Here is a 22,788-nt window from a genome sequence, read left to right on the forward strand (position 1 = left end):
CACCCTCACTCTGCTCCTAGCACCCTCACACTCTGCTCCTAGCACCCTCACACTCTGCTCCTAGCACCCTCACACTCTGCTCCACTCTGCTCCTAGCACCCTCGCACTCTGCTCCTAGCACCCCTCACCCTGCTCCTAGCACCCTCACACTCTGCTCCTAGCACCCTCACACTCTGCTCCTAGCACCCTCACACTCTGCTCCTAGCACCCTCACACTCTGCTCCTAGCACCCTCACACTCTGCTCCTAGCACCCCTCACCCTGCTCCTAGCACCCCTCACCCTGCTCCTAGCACCCCTCACACTCTGCTCCTAGCACACTCTGCTCCACGCACCCTCACACTCTGCTTCACTCTGCTCTTAGCACCCTCACACTCTGCTCCTAGCACCCCTCACCCTGCTCCCAGCACCCTCACACTCTGCTCCTAGCACCCTCACACTCTGCTCCTAGCACCCTCACACTCTGCTCCTAGCACCCTCACACTCTGCTCCTAGCACCCCTCACCCTGCTCTTAGCACCCTCACACTCTGCTCCACTCTGCTCCTAGCACCCTTACACTCTGCTCCACTCTGCTCCTAGCACCCCTCACCCTGCTCCTAGCACCCTCACACTCTGCTCCTAGCACCCTCACACTCTGCTCCACTCTGCTCCTAGCACCCCTCACCCTGCTCCTAGCACCCTCACACTCTGCTCCTAGCACCCTCACACTCTGCTCCACTCTGCTCTTAGCACCCCTCACCCTGCTCCTAGCACCCTCACACTCTGCTCCTAGCACACCCTCACACTCTGCTCCAAGCACCCCTCACCCTGCTCTTAGCACCCTCACACTCTGCTCCTAGCACCCTCACACTCTGCTCCAAGCACCCCTCACCCTGCTCTTAGCACCCTCACACTCTGCTCCACTCTGCTCCTAGCACCCTTACACTCTGCTCCAAGCACCCCTCACCCTGCTCTTAGCACCCTCACACTCTGCTCCTAGCACACTCACACTCTGCTCCTAGCACACTCACACTCTGCTCCTATCACACTCTGCTCCAAGCACCCCTCACCCTGCTCTTAGCACCCTCACACTCTGCTCCACTCTGCTCCTAGCACCCCTCACCCTGCTCCTAGCACCCTCACACTCTGCTCCTAGCACCCCTCACCCTGCTCCTAGCACCCTCACACTCTGCTCCTAGCACCCTCACACTCTGCTCCACTCTGCTCCAAGCACCCCTCACCCTGCTCTTAGCACCCTCACACTCTGCTCCAAGCACCCCTCACCCTGCTCTTAGCACCCTCACACTCTGCTCCACTCTGCTCCTAGCACCCTTACACTCTGCTCCAAGCACCCCTCACCCTGCTCCCAGCACCCTCACACTCTGCTCCACTCTGCTCCTAGCACCCTCACACTCTGCTCCACTCTGCTCCTAGCACCCTCACACTCTGCTCCTAGCACCCTCACCCTGCTCCTAGCACCCTCACACTCTGCTCCACTCTGCTCCTAGCACCCTCACACTCTGCTCCTAGCACCCTCACACTCTGCTCCACTCTGCTCCTAGCACCCTCACACTCTGCTCCACTCTGCTCCTAGCACCCTCACACTCTGCTCCACTCTGCTCCTAGCACCCTCACACTCTGCTCCACTCTGCTCCTAGCACCCTCACAATCTGCTCCTAGCAATCCTCACCCTGCTCCTAGCACCCTCACACTCTGCTCCTAGCACCCTCACACTCTGCTCCTAGCACCCTCACACTCTGCTCCTAGCACCCTCACCCTGCTCCTAGCACCCTCACACTCTGCTCCTAGCACCCTCACACTCTGCTCCTAGCACCCTCACACTCTGCTCCTAGCACCCTCACACTCTGCTCCTAGCACCCTCACACTCTGCTCCTAGCACCCTCACACTCTGCTTCACTCTGCTCCTAGCACCCTCACACTCTGCTCCTAGCACCCCTCACCCTGCTCCTAGCACCCTCACACTCTGCTCCACTCTGCTCCTAGCACCCTCACAATCTGCTCCTAGCACCCCTCACTCTGCTCCTAGCACCCTCACACTCTGCTCCCAGCACCCTCACACTCTGCTCCACTCTGCTCCTAGCACCCTCGCACTCTGCTCCTAGCACCCCTCACCCTGCTCCTAGCACCCTCACACTCTGCTCCACTCTGCTCCTAGCACCCTCACACTCTGCACCTAGCACCCTCACACTCTGCTCCTAGCACCCTCACACTCTGCTCCAAGCACCCCTCACCCTGCTCCTAGCACCCCTCACCCTGCTCCTAGCACCCTCACACTCTGCTCCTAGCACCCTCACACTCTGCTCCTAGCACCCTCACACTCTGCTCCTAGCACCCTCACACTCTGCTTCACTCTGCTCCTAGCACCCTCACACTCTGCTCCTAGCACCCCTCACCCTGCTCCTAGCACCCTCACACTCTGCTCCACTCTGCTCCTAGCACCCTCACTCTGCTCCTAGCACCCTCACACTCTGCTCCTAGCACCCTCACACTCTGCTCCTAGCACCCTCACACTGCTCCTAGCACCCTCACACTCTGCACCTAGCACCCTCACACTCTGCTCCTAGCACCCTCACACTCTGCTCCTAGCACCCTCACACTCTGCTCCTAGCACCCCTCACCCTGCTCCTAGCACCCCTCACCCTGCTCCTAGCACCCCTCACACTCTGCTCCTAGCACACTCTGCTCCACGCACCCTCACACTCTGCTCCACTCTGCTCTTAGCACCCTCACACTCTGCTCCTAGCACCCCTCACCCTGCTCCCAGCACCCTCACACTCTGCTCCTAGCACCCTCACAATCTGCTCCTAGCAATCCTCACCCTGCTCCTAGCACCCTCACACTCTGCTCCTAGCACCCTCACACTCTGCTCCTAGCACCCTCACACTCTGCTCCTAGCACCCTCACCCTGCTCCTAGCACCCTCACACTCTGCTCCTAGCACCCTCACACTCTGCTCCTAGCACCCTCACACTCTGCTCCTAGCACCCTCACACTCTGCTTCACTCTGCTCCTAGCACCCTCACACTCTGCTCCTAGCACCCCTCACCCTGCTCCTAGCACCCTCACACTCTGCTCCACTCTGCTCCTAGCACCCTCACAATCTGCTCCTAGCACCCCTCACTCTGCTCCTAGCACCCTCACACTCTGCTCCCAGCACCCTCACACTCTGCTCCACTCTGCTCCTAGCACCCTCGCACTCTGCTCCTAGCACCCCTCACCCTGCTCCTAGCACCCTCACACTCTGCTCCACTCTGCTCCTAGCACCCTCACACTCTGCACCTAGCACCCTCACACTCTGCTCCTAGCACCCTCACACTCTGCTCCTAGCACCCTCACACTCTGCTCCAAGCACCCCTCACCCTGCTCCTAGCACCCCTCACCCTGCTCCTAGCACCCTCACACTCTGCTCCTAGCACCCTCACACTCTGCTCCTAGCACCCTCACACTCTGCTCCTAGCACCCTCACACTCTGCTTCACTCTGCTCCTAGCACCCTCACACTCTGCTCCTAGCACCCCTCACCCTGCTCCTAGCACCCTCACACTCTGCTCCACTCTGCTCCTAGCACCCTCACTCTGCTCCTAGCACCCTCACACTCTGCTCCTAGCACCCTCACACTCTGCTCCTAGCACCCTCACACTCTGCTCCACTCTGCTCCTAGCACCCTCGCACTCTGCTCCTAGCACCCCTCACCCTGCTCCTAGCACCCTCACACTCTGCTCCTAGCACCCTCACACTCTGCTCCTAGCACCCTCACACTCTGCTCCTAGCACCCCTCACCCTGCTCCTAGCACCCCTCACCCTGCTCCTAGCACCCCTCACACTCTGCTCCTAGCACACTCTGCTCCACGCACCCTCACACTCTGCTCCACTCTGCTCTTAGCACCCTCACACTCTGCTCCTAGCACCCCTCACCCTGCTCCCAGCACCCTCACACTCTGCTCCTAGCACCCTCACACTCTGCTCCTAGCACCCTCACACTCTGCTCCTAGCACCCTCACACTCTGCTCCTAGCACCCTCACACTCTGCTCCTAGCACCCTCACACTCTGCTCCTAGCACCCCTCACCCTGCTCTTAGCACCCTCACACTCTGCTCCACTCTGCTCCTAGCACCCTCACACTCTGCTCCACTCTGCTCCTAGCACCCCTCACCCTGCTCCTAGCACCCTCACACTCTGCTCCTAGCACCCTCACACTCTGCTCCACTCTGCTCCTAGCACCCCTCACCCTGCTCCTAGCACCCTCACACTCTGCTCCTAGCACCCTCACACTCTGCTCCACTCTGCTCCTAGCACCCCTCACCCTGCTCCTAGCACCCTCACACTCTGCTCCTAGCACACCCTCACACTCTGCTCCAAGCACCCCTCACCCTGCTCTTAGCACCCTCACACTCTGCTCCTAGCACCCTCACACTCTGCTCCTAGCACCCTCACACTCTGCTCCAAGCACCCCTCACCCTGCTCTTAGCACCCTCACACTCTGCTCCACTCTGCTCCTAGCACCCTTACACTCTGCTCCAAGCACCCCTCACCCTGCTCTTAGCACCCTCACACTCTGCTCCTAGCACACTCACACTCTGCTCCTAGCACACTCACACTCTGCTCCTAGCACCCTCACACTCTGCTCCTAGCACCCTCACACTCTGCTCCTAGCACCCTCACACTCTGCTCCTAGCACCCTCACACTCTGCTCCTAGCACACTCACACTCTGCTCCAAGCACCCCTCACCCTGCTCTTAGCACCCTCACACTCTGCTCCACTCTGCTCCTAGCACCTCTCACCCTGCTCCTAGCACCCTCACACTCTGCTCCTAGCACCCCTCACCCTGCTCCTAGCACCCTCACACTCTGCTCCTAGCACCCTCACACTCTGCTCCACTCTGCTCCAAGCACCCCTCACCCTGCTCTTAGCACCCTCACACTCTGCTCCTAGCACCCTCACACTCTGCTCCAAGCACCCCTCACCCTGCTCTTAGCACCCTCACACTCTGCTCCACTCTGCTCCTAGCACCCTTACACTCTGCTCCAAGCACCCCTCACCCTGCTCCCAGCACCCTCACACTCTGCTCCACTCTGCTCCTAGCACCCTCACACTCAGCTCCTAGCACCCTCACACTCTGCTCCTAGCACCCTCACACTCTGCTCCTAGCACCCCTCACCCTGCTCTTAGCACCCTCACACTCTGCTCCACTCTGCTCCTAGCACCCTCACACTCTGCTCCACTCTGCTCCTAGCACCCCTCACCCTGCTCCTAGCACCCTCACACTCTGCTCCTAGCACCCTCACACTCTGCTCCACTCTGCTCCTAGCACCCCTCACCCTGCTCCTAGCACCCTCACACTCTGCTCCTAGCACCCTCACACTCTGCTCCACTCTGCTCCTAGCACCCCTCACCCTGCTCCTAGCACCCTCACACTCTGCTCCTAGCACACCCTCACACTCTGCTCCAAGCACCCCTCACCCTGCTCTTAGCACCCTCACACTCTGCTCCTAGCACCCTCACACTCTGCTCCTAGCACCCCTCACCCTGCTCTTAGCACCCTCACACTCTGCTCCACTCTGCTCCTAGCACCCTTACACTCTGCTCCAAGCACCCCTCACCCTGCTCTTAGCACCCTCACACTCTGCTCCTAGCACACTCACACTCTGCTCCTAGCACACTCACACTCTGCTCCTAGCACACTCACACTCTGCTCCTAGCACCCTCACACTCTGCTCCTAGCACCCTCACACTCTGCTCCTAGCACACTCACACTCTGCTCCAAGCACCCCTCACCCTGCTCTTAGCACCCTCACACTCTGCTCCACTCTGCTCCTAGCACCCCTCACCCTGCTCCTAGCACCCTCACACTCTGCTCCTAGCACCCCTCACCCTGCTCCTAGCACCCTCACACTCTGCTCCTAGCACCCTCACACTCTGCTCCAAGCACCCCTCACCCTGCTCTTAGCACCCTCACACTCTGCTCCTAGCACCCTCACACTCTGCTCCAAGCACCCCTCACCCTGCTCTTAGCACCCTCACACTCTGCTCCACTCTGCTCCTAGCACCCTTACACTCTGCTCCAAGCACCCCTCACCCTGCTCTTAGCACCCTCACACTCTGCTCCTAGCACCCTCACACTCTGCTCCTAGCACCCTCACACTCTGCTCCTAGCACCCTCACACTCTGCTCCTAGCACCCTCACACTCTGCTCCTAGCACCCTCACACTCTGCTCCAAGCACCCCTCACCCTGCTCCTAGCACCCCTCACCCTGCTCCTAGCACCCCTCACCCTGCTCCTAGCACCCTCACACTCTGCTCCACTCTGCTCCTAGCACCCTCACACTCTGCTCCTAGCACCCCTCACCCTGCTCCTAGCACCCTCACACTCTGCCCTCACACTCTGCTCCTAGCACCCTCACACTCTGCTCCTAGCACCCTCACACTCTGCTCCTAGCACTCCTCACTCTGCTCCTAGCACCCCTCACACTCTGCTCCTAGCACCCCTCACTCTGCTCCTAGCACCCTCACACTCTGCTCCACTCTGCTCCTAGCACCCCTCACCCTGCTCTTTTCTCACCAGCACCCTCAGTGCATTTCTTAGAGGGGAACTCCTATGTATGTTTGAGGAACTATACCTCATTATTTTTGGTATTTGAAAGGGGAAATGCTGCATAATTTTATCTATGAATTTAGGGGATAGTCTGCCTTATTATGCTTGGGGATTTAAGGCAGGACTCTCCCCTCTAATTCATCAAACATGATTACTCAGAGACCCTTCCATAAATCCCTAAGCATAATAAGGCAGAGTCCTCCTTTAACTTGCAAACATAAATCAGTCTGGAGGGTATGTTGCTTTCCTAAAGAAAGGCAGGGGTGTTAAAAGGAGGTAATTGTCTGCCTAAAAGGGGTTGTTGCCCATCTAAATGGGGCTACTGCCTACCTAAAGAGGTATGTTGCCTAACTAAAGGGGAACACTGACCACCTGGTAGGGACAAAGGGGGACACTAAAGGGGACCACTAGAGGTGTAACATGGATGAAGCCTATCTAAAGGGGGACATTTCCCAACTAGCTTTTCATTACCTACCTTAAGGGGGGACACTGCCTGCCTAACTGGGATGCTATGTAACTAGAGGGGGAATATTTCATATGGTGTTTGTAATACATATACAGTAGTTTGGCAATATTTAATGCAAAATATGGCAACCATAATTATTTTTGCTAAGGGGTGCCTTGAAAAAATTTCAGAGTCATCAAGGGTGCCTTGACCCGGAAAAGTTTGAGAACCACTGTCATAGGCAGTTAACTGTGCCTGTGCCATCTAGTGGATATTTTTATTAGTGCAGCCATATAAAGTTGTTCCATTCGCTTTGTATATATTGTCAAGACTATCCAAGCCTCCTTCGGAACTAGCATGGAACCATATTGTTTCATCCATTATGGCATTATTGGCATATATGTCAAACCTCTTAGCCTAGGGCAGATCTTAATTTCTCACTCACAGGCTATAGAGTATTCGATAACTATCAGTGATTTCTATTCAACGCCTCAGCATTCATTCAAGGTTTTGGACATGGCTGATCATTATCTAGTATATTATGATGATGACAAAGTGGGGGAAGGAACGGGGAGGGGGGGGGGGGGGGAGAAGGGGGAGAAGTAAAGTCCGTGAGGCTCTCAATTTTTGGGTTATCTCTCAGTCATAATAGGACACAGAGGTTAAGTGGACCTATAAGAATGAAGCAAAGCTAAACTCTGTATTGAGGCCGTTTGGTGTCAATGTGCCTAGCTGGTAAATCCAGCGTGTTTCAATCTGCCTCAATTTACGGTCGAGGTCGCCCCCTCTAGTTGACGGCTCCAATTTATAGATACCCTTAAATTTTAGCAACTCAGGATTTGCATCATGAAACAGATGAAAATGTACTCCCACTGGTGACTTGTCAAATTTATCCTTGCTCCTGATAACCGACATATGTTTCTGAATACGCTTTTTTAGTTCATTATCTGTTTTTCCCACATACAGTAGATGACATGGGCATTCAAGTACATATATTACATATTTTGTATCACAATTGATGAACTTTTTGATTTCATATTCGCGGCTATTCTGGGCATTTCTAAACGTAGTGGTACAGTCAACCAAGCTGCATACACTGCATCTACCACAAGTGTGCATGCCTCTGGGCTGAATGTGCGAGCCCAACCACATGGTCTTTGCTTTTATCCTGGTCGAGTTATATTCAGATTTTACCAACATATCCTTTAGGTTAGGGGCTCTTTTGGCCGTTAATAGCGGGCGTTCCCCAACCACCTCTCTCAATTTGGGATCTAGCTGTAAGATATGCCAATTTTTGGCTAAGGTCCATCTCAGTTGTGCCCAATGTGAGCCATAGCGTGTCACCATTCTGACCGGTCCCTGCTTGTCATTGTCACGTCGGCTACTGGTCAAGAGCTCCATACGTTCCGTCCTTTCTGCTCTAGCTGTCGCTGTCTTGATAGTTTCCATGTCATATTTCCTTTCTAGGAACCTTTTTTCCGTCATCTCCAACTCCACTTTGAAATCCGAGTCTCGAGTGCAATTTCGACGTGCCCTCAGCATTTGCCCCACCGGTATATCCTTAATTAGTGACGGTGGGTGAAAGCTACCCGCATGCAATAATGTATTGCCAGCGGTGGGCTTTCGATAGGTTTTGGTAATGAGGGAGTCTTTACATTTCTCAATTGTCAAGTCCAAAAAAGTGATTTTATTCTCATCTATGTCAAAAGTTAGTTTAATGTTTCTATCATTTTGATTAAGTTGGTCCAGGAAGGGGGCAAGTGACCCTCTGGGGCCCCTCCAGATCAGGAGCACGTCATCAATGTAACGAATCCATAGGGCGGCATGCGCCCCAAAATCAGCACGCCCATAAACCTCACTCCGCTCCCATAAACCGAGGTGCAGGCAAGCATAGGCCGGGGCGCACGCCGCCCCCATTGACGTGTCCCTGATCTGTCGGTAACCTCTGGCAAAACGAGAACAATTATAACAAAATAAATTCAAGTAGCTCCACAATAAATTGCGTTCTCAGTGGGGGAACCCCCCCCTACTTCTCGCAAGAAGAATTGTGTAGCCGCTATTCCAACATCATGCGGTATCGAGGTGTATAATCCCTCGACATCTATTCCGACTAGAAGGGCAGTTTCCTGTATCGCAAATCCATCAATCAACTTTATGACATCCCCTGTGTCCTTAGCATATGATGGAAGTTCGGCCACCAATCCCTTAAGGCATCTATCTAGAAAAATCGAACAACATTCCAAAGGGCCCCCCACTGCCGAGACAATCGGCCGTCCAGGTGGTAGTGTTTCATTTTTATGTATTTTGGGAGTCAAGTATAACACTGGAACTGTATAATGTTCCACTTTCATATATGTGTATTCATCAGCGCTGATAGCGCCTGTCAGGGCTCCCTCATCAAGCATTTCGTTTAGCTTAGTTACAATGTCCGGAAATGGATTGTTTTTTAGCTTCATATAAACATTTTCATCCTGTAGTTGTCTAGTTGCTTCATTAACGTATTTTTCCTCATCCCAAAGGACAACATTCCTACCTTTGTCGCTGGGCTTCAAGACAAAGCCTTCAGCGGAGCGCAGTTCAAAAAGTGCCTCGCGCTCTGCCTTGGGAATGTTGTCCCGCATAGGTGGTCGCCAATTTATTTTTGCCAAATCACGTTCAATGGCTTCATTAAATACCCTCAAGTGCCTGTTCATGTTAATGGGAGGAAGAAACAGTGACCTCTTTTTCAGATTAGTATATTCAATGCTCTCATCACCCAGGCTGGTATTGAGTGCCCCCTCATCTTGCAGGGCCCCCAGGTCAATCAAAGTTTTTCTATCCTTGAGGTCTAGGTCAGTCTTCCCAACCTCCAGATCAGCGTCATTAAGATCTACTCGTCTATCAGTTTTCTGTCGATCTTGGTATTTTAATTGCACCTTCCTCAGAAAAAGCTGAACATCCTTATAAACTTCAAATTTGTCGCCATGGGTAAAGGGACAAAAATGATAACCCCCTATCTAGTAGAGTATGGTGCTCCGGCTTCAAATGGAATTGAGAAAGGTTAATTATATTCTGGCCCCCTAGTGTGGAGGTTGCCACCTCTGATTCCATTACCAGTCCCTCCTCCGGGCCTGATTTTTCGCCTCCCTTGGTAGTACTTCCCTCTTTTTCAAAATGGATTTGTTCTCCTCGTGATTTTTCCTGTTCTGGGGGAATTTTCCCTGAGGGGGTTTGGGCCTCTTTCTGTCCTTCTTCCTCTTTCTTATTCTTTTTTCTACCTCTTCTTCCTCTATTTCCTCGTCCAGACCTTCCTCTAAAAAATTCACTGACTTTTCTGACCCCAAGGGGGACCCACTACCTACTGTCTGGTCATCCTCTGATTTGTACGTTTCTGACCCATACCTGGTCCGAGGGAAGTTCGGTTTGCATTCAAAATATTCCCCATCATTCCAGTCCTCTATATCTTTTAAGAATTTCTTCCTTTTAACATTTTTAATTTTAATCTGACTATTCTCGACCTCCTTTTTTAACTGAGCATTAAATTTCTCAAATTCTGGGTGGGATTTATACTCCTCCATCAATATCATACTTTGGACTATATCATTTTCTAATTCCTCCATCTGTATTCTTTCCTCTTCAACCATCATCTCCATGATCTCTATTCCTCTGCGTATACACCCAGCTTTCCATTTCGTTATAAATCGTTCATTGATTAACTGGCTTGAGGGGCGTACCTTTTCCCTTATCCCCCATGGGATGACTTTTTTCTCAATATACGATTCAAGGGTGGCAACTGTCCATTTCTTACGTAATAACTTTAAAGTTAATCGTCTATGACTTCTAAAAATCCTTCTCCAAGTCCTAGTCTCACTTTGGGCCCCACCCCCTCAGTCGAAGCCTGAACACACTCTTTAAATGTATCAGCCATGTCCTCCACCAGTGCCTCAGTCAATGCATACGCCATAATTGACAGAACTCAAAAACTCGATTAAAAAGATCAACAGGCACTACTTAGTGACATACAGTGTAAATCACAAGCACGGGGTGAGTAACACTCCCTTATTGAATCCTGGGTTCTCAGGCAAAAATGTACATTGCATATAGGAGAAAAGGTCCTGGAACACAACAGGTATTGAAGTAATGAAAACCACTAGGTGGGAGCACAGGACTGAAAGGGTTAGAGACTAGAAAAATATATTGAGTCAGGCCCTGCTTCACATTCAATAAACAACTTTATTCAAAAAGGTGAACAACACTGTATTGACACTGCGTGCCTCTTTAAAACCATAAAAACACTCACTGCAGATGTTAAACACGCAGCCGGCTGGGCTCACACGTACAGCAAACTTATCACACCAGGGATCCCATCACACTCCTGTTGGACTATAAATACTGACTGTTTAACGAAGCACAATAAGCACAAGCATAGTCCCAAGACTGGTTCTTCGCAAAAGCACAAGGACAAAACAGAGGGCAGAAAGCTACTTCACAGATCCACAGCTCTAGGTGCATATGCACATGCAGTTAGTATAAACCGGCTGCCTCACTGAGGCTCTCACCACTCAGTCGACCAGTTAATAAACATCACTATATGGGAGCGGAGTGAGGTTTATGGGCGTGCTGATTTTGGGGCGCATGCCGCCCTATGGATTCGTTACATTGATGACGTGCTCCTGATCTGGAGGGGCCCCAGAGGGTCACTTGCCCCCTTCCTGGACCAACTTAATCAAAATGATAGAAACATTAAACTAACTTTTGACATAGATGAGAATAAAATCACTTTTTTGGACTTGACAATTGAGAAATGTAAAGACTCCCTCATTACCAAAACCTATCGAAAGCCCACCGCTGGCAATACATTATTGCATGCTGGTAGCTTTCACCCACCGTCACTAATTAAGGGTATACCGGTGGGGCAAATACTGAGGGCACGTCGAAATTGCACTTGAGACTCGGATTTCAAAGTGGAGTTGGAGATGACGGAAAAAAGGTTCCTAGAAAGGAAATATGACATGGAAACTATCAAGACAGCGACAGCTAGAGCAGAAAGGACGGAACGTATGGAGCTCTTGACCAGTAGCCGACGTGACAATGACGAGCAGGGACCGGTCAGAATGGTGACACGCTATGGCTCACATTGGGCACAACTGAGACGGACCTTAGCCAAAAATTGGCTTATCTTACAGCTAGATCCCAAATTGAGAGAGGTGGTTGGGGAACGCCCGCTATTAACGGCCAAAAGAGCCCCTAACCTAAAGGATATGTTGGTAAAATCTGAATATAACTCGACCAGGATAAAAGCAAAGACCATGTGGTTGGGCTCGCACATTCAGCCCAGAGGCATGCACACTTGTGGTAGATGCAGTGTATGCAGCTTGGTTGACTGTACCACTACGTTTAGAAATGCCCAGAATAGCCGCGAATATGAAATCAAAAAGTTCATCAATTGTGATACAAAATATGTAATATATGTACTTGAATGCCCATGTCATCTACTGTATGTGGGAAAAACAGATAATGAACTAAAAAAGCGTATTCAGAAACATATGTCGGTTATCAGTGCAAAGAAAAATTTGACAAGTCACCAGTGGGAGTACATTTTCATCTGTTTCATGATGCAAATCCTGAGTTGCTAAAATTTAAGGGTATCTATAAATTGGAGCCGTCAACTAGAGGGGGCGACCTCGACCGTAAATTGAGGCAGATTGAAACACGCTGGATTTACCAGCTAGGCACATTGACACCAAACGGCCTCAATACAGAGTTTAGCTTTGCTTCATTCTTATAGGTCCACTTAACCTCTATGTGTCCTATTATGACTGAGAGATAACCCAAAAATTGAGAGCCTCACGGACTTTACTTCTCCCCCTTCTCCTCCCCCCCCCCCCGTTCCTTCCCCCACTTTGTCGTCATCATAATATACTAGATAATGATCAGCCATGTCCAAAACCTTGAATGAATGCTGAGGCGTTGAATAGAAATCACTGATAGTTCTCTAATACTCTATAGCCTGTGAGTGAGAAATTAAGATCTGCCCTAGGCTAAGAGGTTTGACATATATGCCAATAATAGTGGATTGAAGAAATAATGCCATAATGGATGAAATAATATGGTTCCATGCTAGTTCCGAAGGAGGCTTGGATAGTCTTGACAATATATACAAAGCGAATGGAACAACTTTATATGGCTGCACTAATAAAAATATCCACTAGATGGCACATGCACAGTCAACTGCCTATGGGAAGTGATGGTACATTAACTACTGGAGATGCAATTTGTGAAACATCCACAAGATGGTGCCTTAGTCAATGCGAAAATTTATCCTCGTCCACACGCATGACCAAAACCTAAATATCCGCATGATGGCAATAGAGACGCGGATGTTTGGCCGCATGGACGATGACGCTATAAAAACGTCAGGCTCAGAACCCAGCCTCCAGATCACATGATTACAGCCGGAAGCGGCCGATACGCGTGGTGAAGGCGTCCTCACTGCCCACCAAGCGCAGCACAGCCACTGACCCTGCTTCAAGCCTACGAAGGAGCCTGGCGCCGGCTGACCTTTGCGGAAGGCATCACCCATGAAGGGCTGAGTGGCTGGTTACATCACCGGCAGGCTACACACGTGTGCACACGTCCTCCATTGGACACCTGAGGGATTCCATTATCCTGGACATATGAACTGTCTGCAGCAGGGGAGGCCATCTACCAAGCAACCTTCTACCCCACAGCAGCTGGAATAGTGATGTTTATTAACTGGTCGACTGAGTGGTGAGAGCCTCAGTGAGGCAGCCGGTTTATACTAACTGCATGTGCATATGCACCTAGAGCTGTGGATCTGTGAAGTAGCTTTCTGCCCTCTGTTTTGTCCTTGTGCGAAGAACCAGTCTTAGGACTATGCTTGTGCTTATTGTGCTTCGTTAAACAGTCAGTATCTATAGTCCAACAGGAGTGTGATGGGATCCCAGGTGTGATTGGTGTGATAAGTTTGCTGTACGTGTGAGCCCAGCCGTCTGCGTGTTTAACATCTGCAGTGAGTGTTTTTATGGTTTTAAAGAGGCACGCAGTGTCAATACAGTGTTGTTCACCTTTTTGAATAAAGTTGTTTATTGAATGTGAAGCAGGGCCTGACTCAATATATTTTTCTAGTCTCTAACCCTTTCAGTCCCGTGCTCCCACCTAGTGGTTTTCATTACTTCAATACCTGTTGTGTTCCAGGACCTTTTCTCCTATATGCATGCACAGCTCCCGTCATGTCACTTCACCCAATGCATTAATGCTTTTAACTCTGGTGCAAGAACATGTATCTGGCATGAGGCAAGAAGATTCCCCCCCCCCCCTTTGCTGTACCATTTTGCTACACTTGATAAAGGCCTGCTGACTGAAACGTAGTGTTTTGTCCTGCTGTGATGTAATAAATCACTGCTATAATTGCACAAATCCAGGTTGAGACCCAGTCATCCCTTCTTGTTGCTGACCCTGCAGCTTTTGTGGATCCGGGTGTGGACTGGTCGACTCCCTGATAGCCATTTCTTTAAGCAGTCTGAGCAGTTGGACCTTTTTTCTCCTTGGTATTGTAAAACATTAAACCAGCAGAGTATCCGAATACCTGCATAGAACTGTATGCTTTTAAAACATACACAAAACTCATGTACACTTAATTATTTTTTTTTGTTTTGTTTTTAATCAAATAAGAAAAAAAGTTGGCTTATAAAAAAAAGTGAAAATACATTTATCACAGCATTTACATCTTTTAAACATTTCAGTTGGCATATCAAAAGAGTAGGATGCTGGAACTGTACAACAGGAAAGGGGATTTTATACCAATATTCATTTGCAGCTTAGCAAAAAATGTTAAAACAGCCCCAGTTTTTTGTACGCGTTTCCCCCTTACCGCTTCTCAATGATGGGGCAGATTGATACATTTGGCTTTGATTGGTAGTTGATGTAGCATGAGGCACTGGATAAGTAGAGAACTGCTTTTCCTAGGCCAATGTGCAGAAGGGTATACCATAACCTACCTGTGGCAGTAGCCTACCACTGGGAGAGATAAGCCAATCTTTTTTTCTTAGATTTTCTTTTTCCTTCATTTAAAAGGGATTTCCAGGGTAGATATAAATGCCTAATCTATTCAGGATTCTTCTGTGTAGAATCACCGCCTCCTGCAGCCCTTGTATATACAACAAAAACAACCTATCTCCTGCAGTTATTCACAGTGCTGGGTGGAATAAAGCCACCTCAGTCATTTGCAATGGTTCACAGAGATGGGTTATAGTCTAAAAAGACAGATTTTAACGGCAGGTGGCGCTGCAGAAAATGCTACAAAAATTACAATTCACTTCTGGTAAAATGCGTGAGCTGGTAAAGAAGGTGACCCCTGTCTTAAGGAAACAGAGTCCCAAATAATGATACTCTCTGGCTATCCCTTCAAAGGACAAAACAAAGTGGTCCTTCTTTGCACTGTACTTTGATTTTATATTTTGATTGTGACAGATGCTAATAAAGATATTTTTTTTTTTAAAAAAAGGAAAGACAAATCTGAAAGTCTACTGTCACAGCTGACACTAGAGGCAGCCTTTATCCTGAGGGCTGAACCAACATTCAAGCCTATCAGATCACTAAGATCTATAACATGACTGTGATAGGAGATGCCTCATGTCACAACAATGGAATTTGTAGCTGATTAGGCTTTATTCTCTGCATTGGTCCAGCTGTCAAAATGGCCATCACTGCTGTAAGCATGACAGGTAGGGTTAAAGGTCATGACATATGGTTTTCTTTGAAACGTCTTGCATTATTTGCTGTAACAGTAAGAATTCTAGTGCTGCGGGGCTTTGAACAGCACAAGGCAACTTCTCTTTGGGAGCAGAGTACATCAACTGCAAAATCCTTTTTTTTCTCCATGTTTTTTTCTTTTCTTTTTTTTTAAATCAAATTTTTATTTATTTTAAGAGTGTTTCTCTTTGCGACTGCGAGGTGAATCGGCTCCATTCGAGGTCACTGTTCCATTAACACCGTTTTCTGTAATAACGAAAAAAACAACAACATGGTTGAGATACCCATTACAGATGTTTACACTCCAGTTACCAATACTAGATACTCTACTGCAGGGGTAGGGAACCTATGGCTCGGGAGCCAGATGTGGCTCTTTTGATGGCTACATTTGTCTCACAGACAAATCAGTAGGGGTTGATTCAAGCTTAGCGTGACAACGTAAGTAACATTTTCAAAGAAGGCACGCTACTGCTGTAACGCTACTGCTGTAGCACGCACCACTAACTTACTCTCGCTCCACCCAAAATGAACAGCTGCTCCAATTGTCCCACTTTGGACCCTGTCATCTCCAGTGACTTTGTAGAACGAGATCCCGTCACTTTGATTGGCCCAATAGGCTGCCTGTCACTTGACAGGCAGCCTATTGGGCCAAAGTGCGGGGATCTCGTCCTACAAAGTGAATCAACCCCCAAGTCACCTAGCTGATTGTACAAGCTGTTAGTCGGTATTTCTCCTGTCTGGCTCTCAGGTAAATTGCTGATGTTGCTGAAACCTAAGAGAAGCTGAAGATGTGTGATACTTTCGCTGCCCAGAGGATCAATTGTATACACATAACCATGGTTCGGAAGGACGGCAAGGGACTCGGCGGTGCTTAAGCGAGTCTTTTTATCCTCCTGTCAGGTACACTTTAAAATGGTTAAGGAACAGTGCTTAGAAAGAAGAAAGAAAAAAAAAAACACTAAAAAATATGTCTGTACACAAGCCCTGTAATAGTATGTACTGATTTCTTGCAACTCATATTGTCTGAAACACTATCCATCCATTTCCACATGGAAGTTCTAAAGTTCTATTTCATGACAAAAGGCCTTTTCTTGATTCACACAGCTGTACTGATGGTGTCCTGTCCTGGTAACTGACAGTCATTAGATCCACCCTGATACACTGATGCTTTGAACCTTTCTGCTGCGCTATCTAGTCAGCCATGGTTCGCTGAAATAACAGTGTCTTATATTATTTTTTGCTCCAAAAGATGTGCTAGGGCTTATTGTCAGGGGATGTCTTATATTTCTATGAACACCATGAAGAATGAAGAGCAGGTAGAATCTAATGATGCCTCCTGTATAAGCTCCCACACTGACACACCATTTGATTGCTCGGCAGTGTATGGTACTGATCAGGCACCTGTCCTGTTCCTGCATGCAGCTGATAACCTTGCTCTGTGCTGGGATGACAGGACCGGTACCCAATCAGCACTGCCCGGCTGTGTCCCCGCTTGCTGGCTGCCTCTTTCACCTCTGGATTGCATGGAAGGGGGCTGTGTGGCTGCCACACAGCGAGGGAAAGCAGCATGTACCAGTAGCGTGAGCCCAGCAGAGTCCCTGCTCCACATCACAGGCACAAGATGCTGTCACACACAGTGCAGCCATCAGTACGGAACAGCTAACGTACGTGCAGCCCCAACATCCTCAGGTGACTCTTCTCCTTCTCCAGGCACCCCATCCCTTAGAGACCCAGCAAAACACCTCCCACAGTTAACAGAGGAAGAGAATAAAGAGCAGGTACCATAGGATCTAATGATGCCTCTTGTATAAGTTTTCCTTCCTCTGCCACTAGGGCTTATTTTCGGAGTAGGGCTTATATTTCGAGCATGCTCAAAATTCCATCTAGGGCTTATTTTTAGGAAAACAGGGTATGCACCAAATATACACAAAAGAAAACCAAAAAAACAAAAGCACAGCAGGATCGAGGTCACAGCCTGGCAGAGACCAAGAACATTTACGGTAGCTCCAATGATGGCTTTGTGTCAGGTAGCACTAGCACATCCCCACTCGCCACCACACAAAGCCAGTGGAGCTGTACTATCTTATGTTCAATGAAGCCCACCACCTAACCTGCTGTCTTTTTACCTTAATAATAATACAGTAACATTTGAAATCATTCATTGCCCAACAGCTAACCCTCATCACAGCCACCTACTGCCAAGCTCCTTTACCTAGAGAAGGGAGATGTACCAAAGTTCTTTCCTACTTGCGAGCAATGGAGCACAAAACTCATCCAGCAATCCTGGAATGGATGATACACTACTAGATGGCAAAGGTTGGTAACTTTCCCCGGGTTATAAAAGAACAAAGTGAGGAATGCTGAAAGGTTAATAAACTGGTGTTGTGCTTATGCAGCTTTAGAGAGACACTGAAGCCAGCTTAAAAACTAGTTTTTACCCTTTATTTAACTTAAGAATCATGGTCCCTGCTAAAGCGCCGCTATCCCGCAGCAAAAGAAAGGTTTTTTTACCCCCCCCCCCCCAAATGCAAGGGCAAAAGTCCACAACTTTCCAGGTCATGGATTTTGCTGCCCAGGGATCTCCGCACCTCCCCATCCCTCTCAGTAAAAGAAGACAGAGGGGCAGGGAGAGGCGGCGATCAGCAGGGATTGATGCGACAAGAGGCAGAGCTACAGCCCTAAGCTCTGCCTTAATCAGGAAGCGCTCCCCGGTATTTGGAGGGTAAAAAAACCCTTGTTCGGCCAGGGGAATGCGGCGGTTTAGCAGGGACCATGATCCTTCAGCAGAATAAAAGGCAAAAACGAATTTTTAAAGAGAATCTGTATTGTTAAAATCGCACAAAAGTAAACATACCAGTGCGTTAGGGAACATCTCCTATTACCCTCTGTCACAATTTTGCCGCTCCCCGCCGCATTAAAAGTGGTTAAAAACAGTTTTAAAAAGTTTGTTTATAAACAAACAAATCGGCCACCAAAACAGGAAGTAGATTGATGTACAGTATGTCCACACATAGAAAATACATCCATACACAAGGAGGCTGTATACAGCCATCCTTTTGAATCTCAAGAGATCATTTGTGTGTTTCTTTCCCCCTGCAGCTATCTTCCACTGAAGTGTCAGGCTATTTCTTCCTGCAGAGTGCAGACAGCTTTGCCCTTGTCTGTAATTCCTCAGTATGTGAAAGCCCAGCCAGCTCAGAGGAGGATTTATCCAGCTTGTAAAAGATAATAGAACAGAGAGAAGCTGCACTAATCTAAATATCACACAGGCAGTGTGCAGAGAGGGGCCTGGATGGGGGAGTTCATAGCAGAACCACAACACTGAAGAACTTGGCAGCCTTCCAGACACAGGCCTGACAAGTCTGACAAGAGAGAGAAGTTGATTTATTACAGAGATGGTGATAGTAGAACGTGCTGCAGTAAGCCAGAACACATTAGAATAGCTTTTGGAACTTGTAGGATGATAAAAAACAGGATGCAATTTTTGTTACGGAGTCTCTTTAAACTGACTTCAGACTCTCTTTAAAGGATACCTGACCCAAGACAGAGCTATCTAAGGTAAGCATAAAGTTCATACTGTATCCACATATATCCATGTTGTCACTTCCTCTCCTCATTCCCACTGGTCCCTGTAATCACACCTTGAAATATTTGTCTCATGGCTAAAGTCAAATTCCCAGACAGGAAAAAACAGGTTTAGAGTGATGTTCCTTCCTATCACCCTCTTAAAGAGAGTGAATGGGGCGGGGATGAGGAAGGAATGGGAGGGTGACAGGAAACATCACAGCAAGCCTGCCTCTTCCTGTCTGATCATTTGACTTACAGACAAATGAGTCAAATGAGGGACAATGATGAGTCAAATGATTACAGGGACATGCGGAACGAACAGAGGTATGTGAATCCAGCATGAACACACCTCTGTGCTTACTTTATCAGGTGTGATTTAAGCAAAAATGTAATGTTAATAACCCAGGACAGTCTTTATTTTCTGCCAGTGTTTTTTTTTCTACATGCATTCAATAGAAGATTTTAAATTAATTATGCATGAAAAGTTTTGATGCTGATAAATCCTGCCCTCATGACTGAAATCACTGGAACTGGAAATAATGGAAATTGCCCCAACCGTGACACAGACAGCAAAAAAACGCAGATGGCCGTGCGTTTGGAACGCAAGTGCATGCTATCTGCGTTGTGTGCATTGCGCTGCTGATCTCATTCATTACAGTGCATGGAATCAGCGATGCTCTTTGCCACAAATGCTTGCAGCAGTTTGATATCACATCACATTGCTGCGCTGCAGTGCGCATAGTCTGAACGCCAGAAGTGCTGTGTCTGCACTTCTGATCTCGCACCATATGCGCTGCCGAAATGCGCACCGCAGCGCGTATAGTGTGAACAAGGCCTAACCCACTGTCACAAAAAAAACAGTGGTTTAGGTACATTTCCTTTCTGTTCCATTAATTTCTCTTCACAGGTTTATGAGCTGATTAGCGTGCTGCTAATCGTGTTGTGCGTGTTGTGCTAACAGCAATGAGCATTTCACAGAAAGTAATCCACACACCTTTTCCTTTCTTGCCCTTAGCAGCCACAGCTCTCCTCTTCTGGGATGGCTGTGGGGACGAGTGTTCTCTCCACCGCCTCAGCTGGAAATTAATGAACTTCCACATCATGTATGCCTGAGTTATGCAAATAGATGCCAGCACACTGATTCTGAAACATAATGAGAGGGATATTTATAGATCTTAATCTTCAGGGAATCATTTCATCAAGTGATAAAGTTCCACATTCTCCAATCAAACCTTGCATTGTTTTATGCGTTTCCACAACAATGACTTGTAATGACAGGTTAGGCATTTTACTTCACTAAGTGATCTGGAATTCTAATATGTAATGATTGTACAGGTGTGTGCACACACAAGCAGGTGGGACAATATACTAGTAGAAGTTTTATTGAGTAAATTGACTTGTTTTGTAGTTACACACATGCAGCAAAGAGCTTGCATTCATATGCATGGGTGTTCCAAGTAATAACAGGGAAATGAAGCAATGATCATCCAGGGTGCCTGGCCTGGGAGAACAGACCTCTCTACCTGTATGTGATGTGCTTTGTTGACATGATATGTACAAACCCACAGCAGTAATCCTGCCATAGGGGAAGGGGTCTTTTCATTAGCAAATCATGCTGATTTGTCAAAACCTTAATTTCTATCTGACTCCACCCCCTCATTGTTGGTACCACTCCCATGGAAGTGCTTTAGTCCCATCGCCTGCCCCACTGAGGCACACATGGTCCACCTTGAGCAACTGCTCTTCTGCTCATGCACTGGAGCAGAAGGCCAGAAAAACCTGGAAGTCCCAGCAGTTCCCGGCTGAACACACACTAGGAACAAAGGCAACCAATGACCTGCCTACCTACATGTAAAATGGGAGGTGGTATGTGAGCTGGAAAAGAACCCCACTATGGACTAGATTACATATTTTCTCCCACTTCCCCGCATTGGCCCAGAGGCAGGCCATTCGGGTGGCATGTTTTGTAACAGGAAAGCTCCATGGAGATTTTGTCAGGCTAGGAAGAGGTATGATATAAAAGGAGCTCCGAAAAAACGTTTGGGATTGATGACAGTGTTGAGGAGGTAAGGAACACATATGCAATGTTACTTTCAGTTCAGTATGTAAGGTCATTCACAGGATCACTTTATGTACATGTTTTGGAAGTGTACCACAGAGCGACGCAGTTCACAAGGGGCCTTAAAGGAGGTAATATAATGCAAGAACACAGCCACAGAGCAGGTGCCTCACATGTGCTAATATATGCTGCTTATTAACCTCCCTGGCGGTAACTGCTGGGAGCGGTAACCCAAAACAGCCCTGGCTGCTTACCTGGGTCCTGCACGGCGATCGGTACTGCTGTGCGGGACTCCAGAACTCTCCTGCCAGCCACCGGGATCCCATCTCCTCTCTGCTTCCTGGATCCCGGCAGCCAATCAACGGCGCAAGGTGACGTCATGACGTCATCGGCTGCAGGAAATTTATAGTGGACCTGAACTCTTGCACAGGACAGAAGGAAAACATAGCAAAATGCACCTTGTATGTATTTAGAGTTCAGCATGTCTAATTCCCCCTCATTTGAGTGTGATCACAAGTTGTAATATGATCACTCCCCTTGTTTCCTATATGGATGGAGGTGATACCATGAGATAAATGCACCCTGTATGTATTCAGAGAATTTAGTCTGTCTAATTCCCCCTCATTCGTGTCAAATCACAAGTTGCAATTTGATCTCTCCTCCATGAAGCATGAGATACTGTAAATGCACCCTTTATATATTCAGAGAATTTAGCCTGTCTAACTCCCCGTCATTTGTGTCGAATCACAAGTTGTAATTTTATCTCTCCCCTGTGTCACATGACGGCCATAGCAGAGATGACAGATAAGCTCATCTGAAATCACATGATATAGCCATTTGGTTCCCAACTGCTTTTTGAGCCAAGTGCTTCTGCTAATCTGCCTTACGGTTACCAATTTTTGCCTGGATTTTGACTACTCTCTGCCTGCAACAACCTCTGCCTGTCGCTTGCGCCAACTTGAAATAAAATGTACCACTTTTAGACCCATAAATCCATAAAGAAATGAACTACCATGGAGGTTAAGGTAAACCATGGGATACTTCACACAAATATTGCAATATAAATGAAATAGGAATGAGCAAGACTGATACACATAGTATAAATACCTAATTGCAAGAATATTGAAATTTCCATTAGGGATGTCCAAAACTTGGTTTTCTGCTCGAGCAAGTCCAAATCCCACAGTGAGCACAGACAGGATGAGGGTGAGAAGGCGGCCCAGGACAAACAGAACAGCCCATAGTGTAAACCTGGCAATGAAGAGAGATCAGAACCCAAACCATCAAAAGACAGAGTGAAACAAAGCATGGATCCTACAGACAAATGCAAATAAGAGTACAATGCTGGAGCCAGTCGGTTCAATCTAGGAGAT

At 48.5% G+C, this 22,788-nt stretch overlaps 1 protein-coding gene across 1 annotated transcript in view; it reads right to left on the reverse strand.

Annotated features, from left to right (window-relative positions):
• Nucleotides 1-14,675: 14,675 nt before the first annotated feature.
• The window catches only part of TRAM1 (translocation associated membrane protein 1), a 59,931-nt gene continuing 51,818 nt past the window's right edge, over nucleotides 14,676-22,788 (reverse strand). Inside the window, exons 9-11 of the mRNA XM_068237489.1 lie at nucleotides 22,523-22,666; nucleotides 20,351-20,499; nucleotides 14,676-16,035 (exon numbers count right to left, since the gene is read on the reverse strand). Coding sequence (XP_068093590.1) covers nucleotides 15,962-16,035; nucleotides 20,351-20,499; nucleotides 22,523-22,666 — 367 coding nt within the window. The 3' untranslated portion in view covers nucleotides 14,676-15,961. The remainder of the gene's footprint in view (nucleotides 16,036-20,350; nucleotides 20,500-22,522; nucleotides 22,667-22,788) is intronic.

Source organism: Hyperolius riggenbachi, chromosome 5 (genome assembly GCF_040937935.1).
Source record: "Hyperolius riggenbachi isolate aHypRig1 chromosome 5, aHypRig1.pri, whole genome shotgun sequence".
Classification (NCBI taxonomy): Eukaryota; Metazoa; Chordata; class Amphibia; order Anura; family Hyperoliidae; genus Hyperolius; species Hyperolius riggenbachi.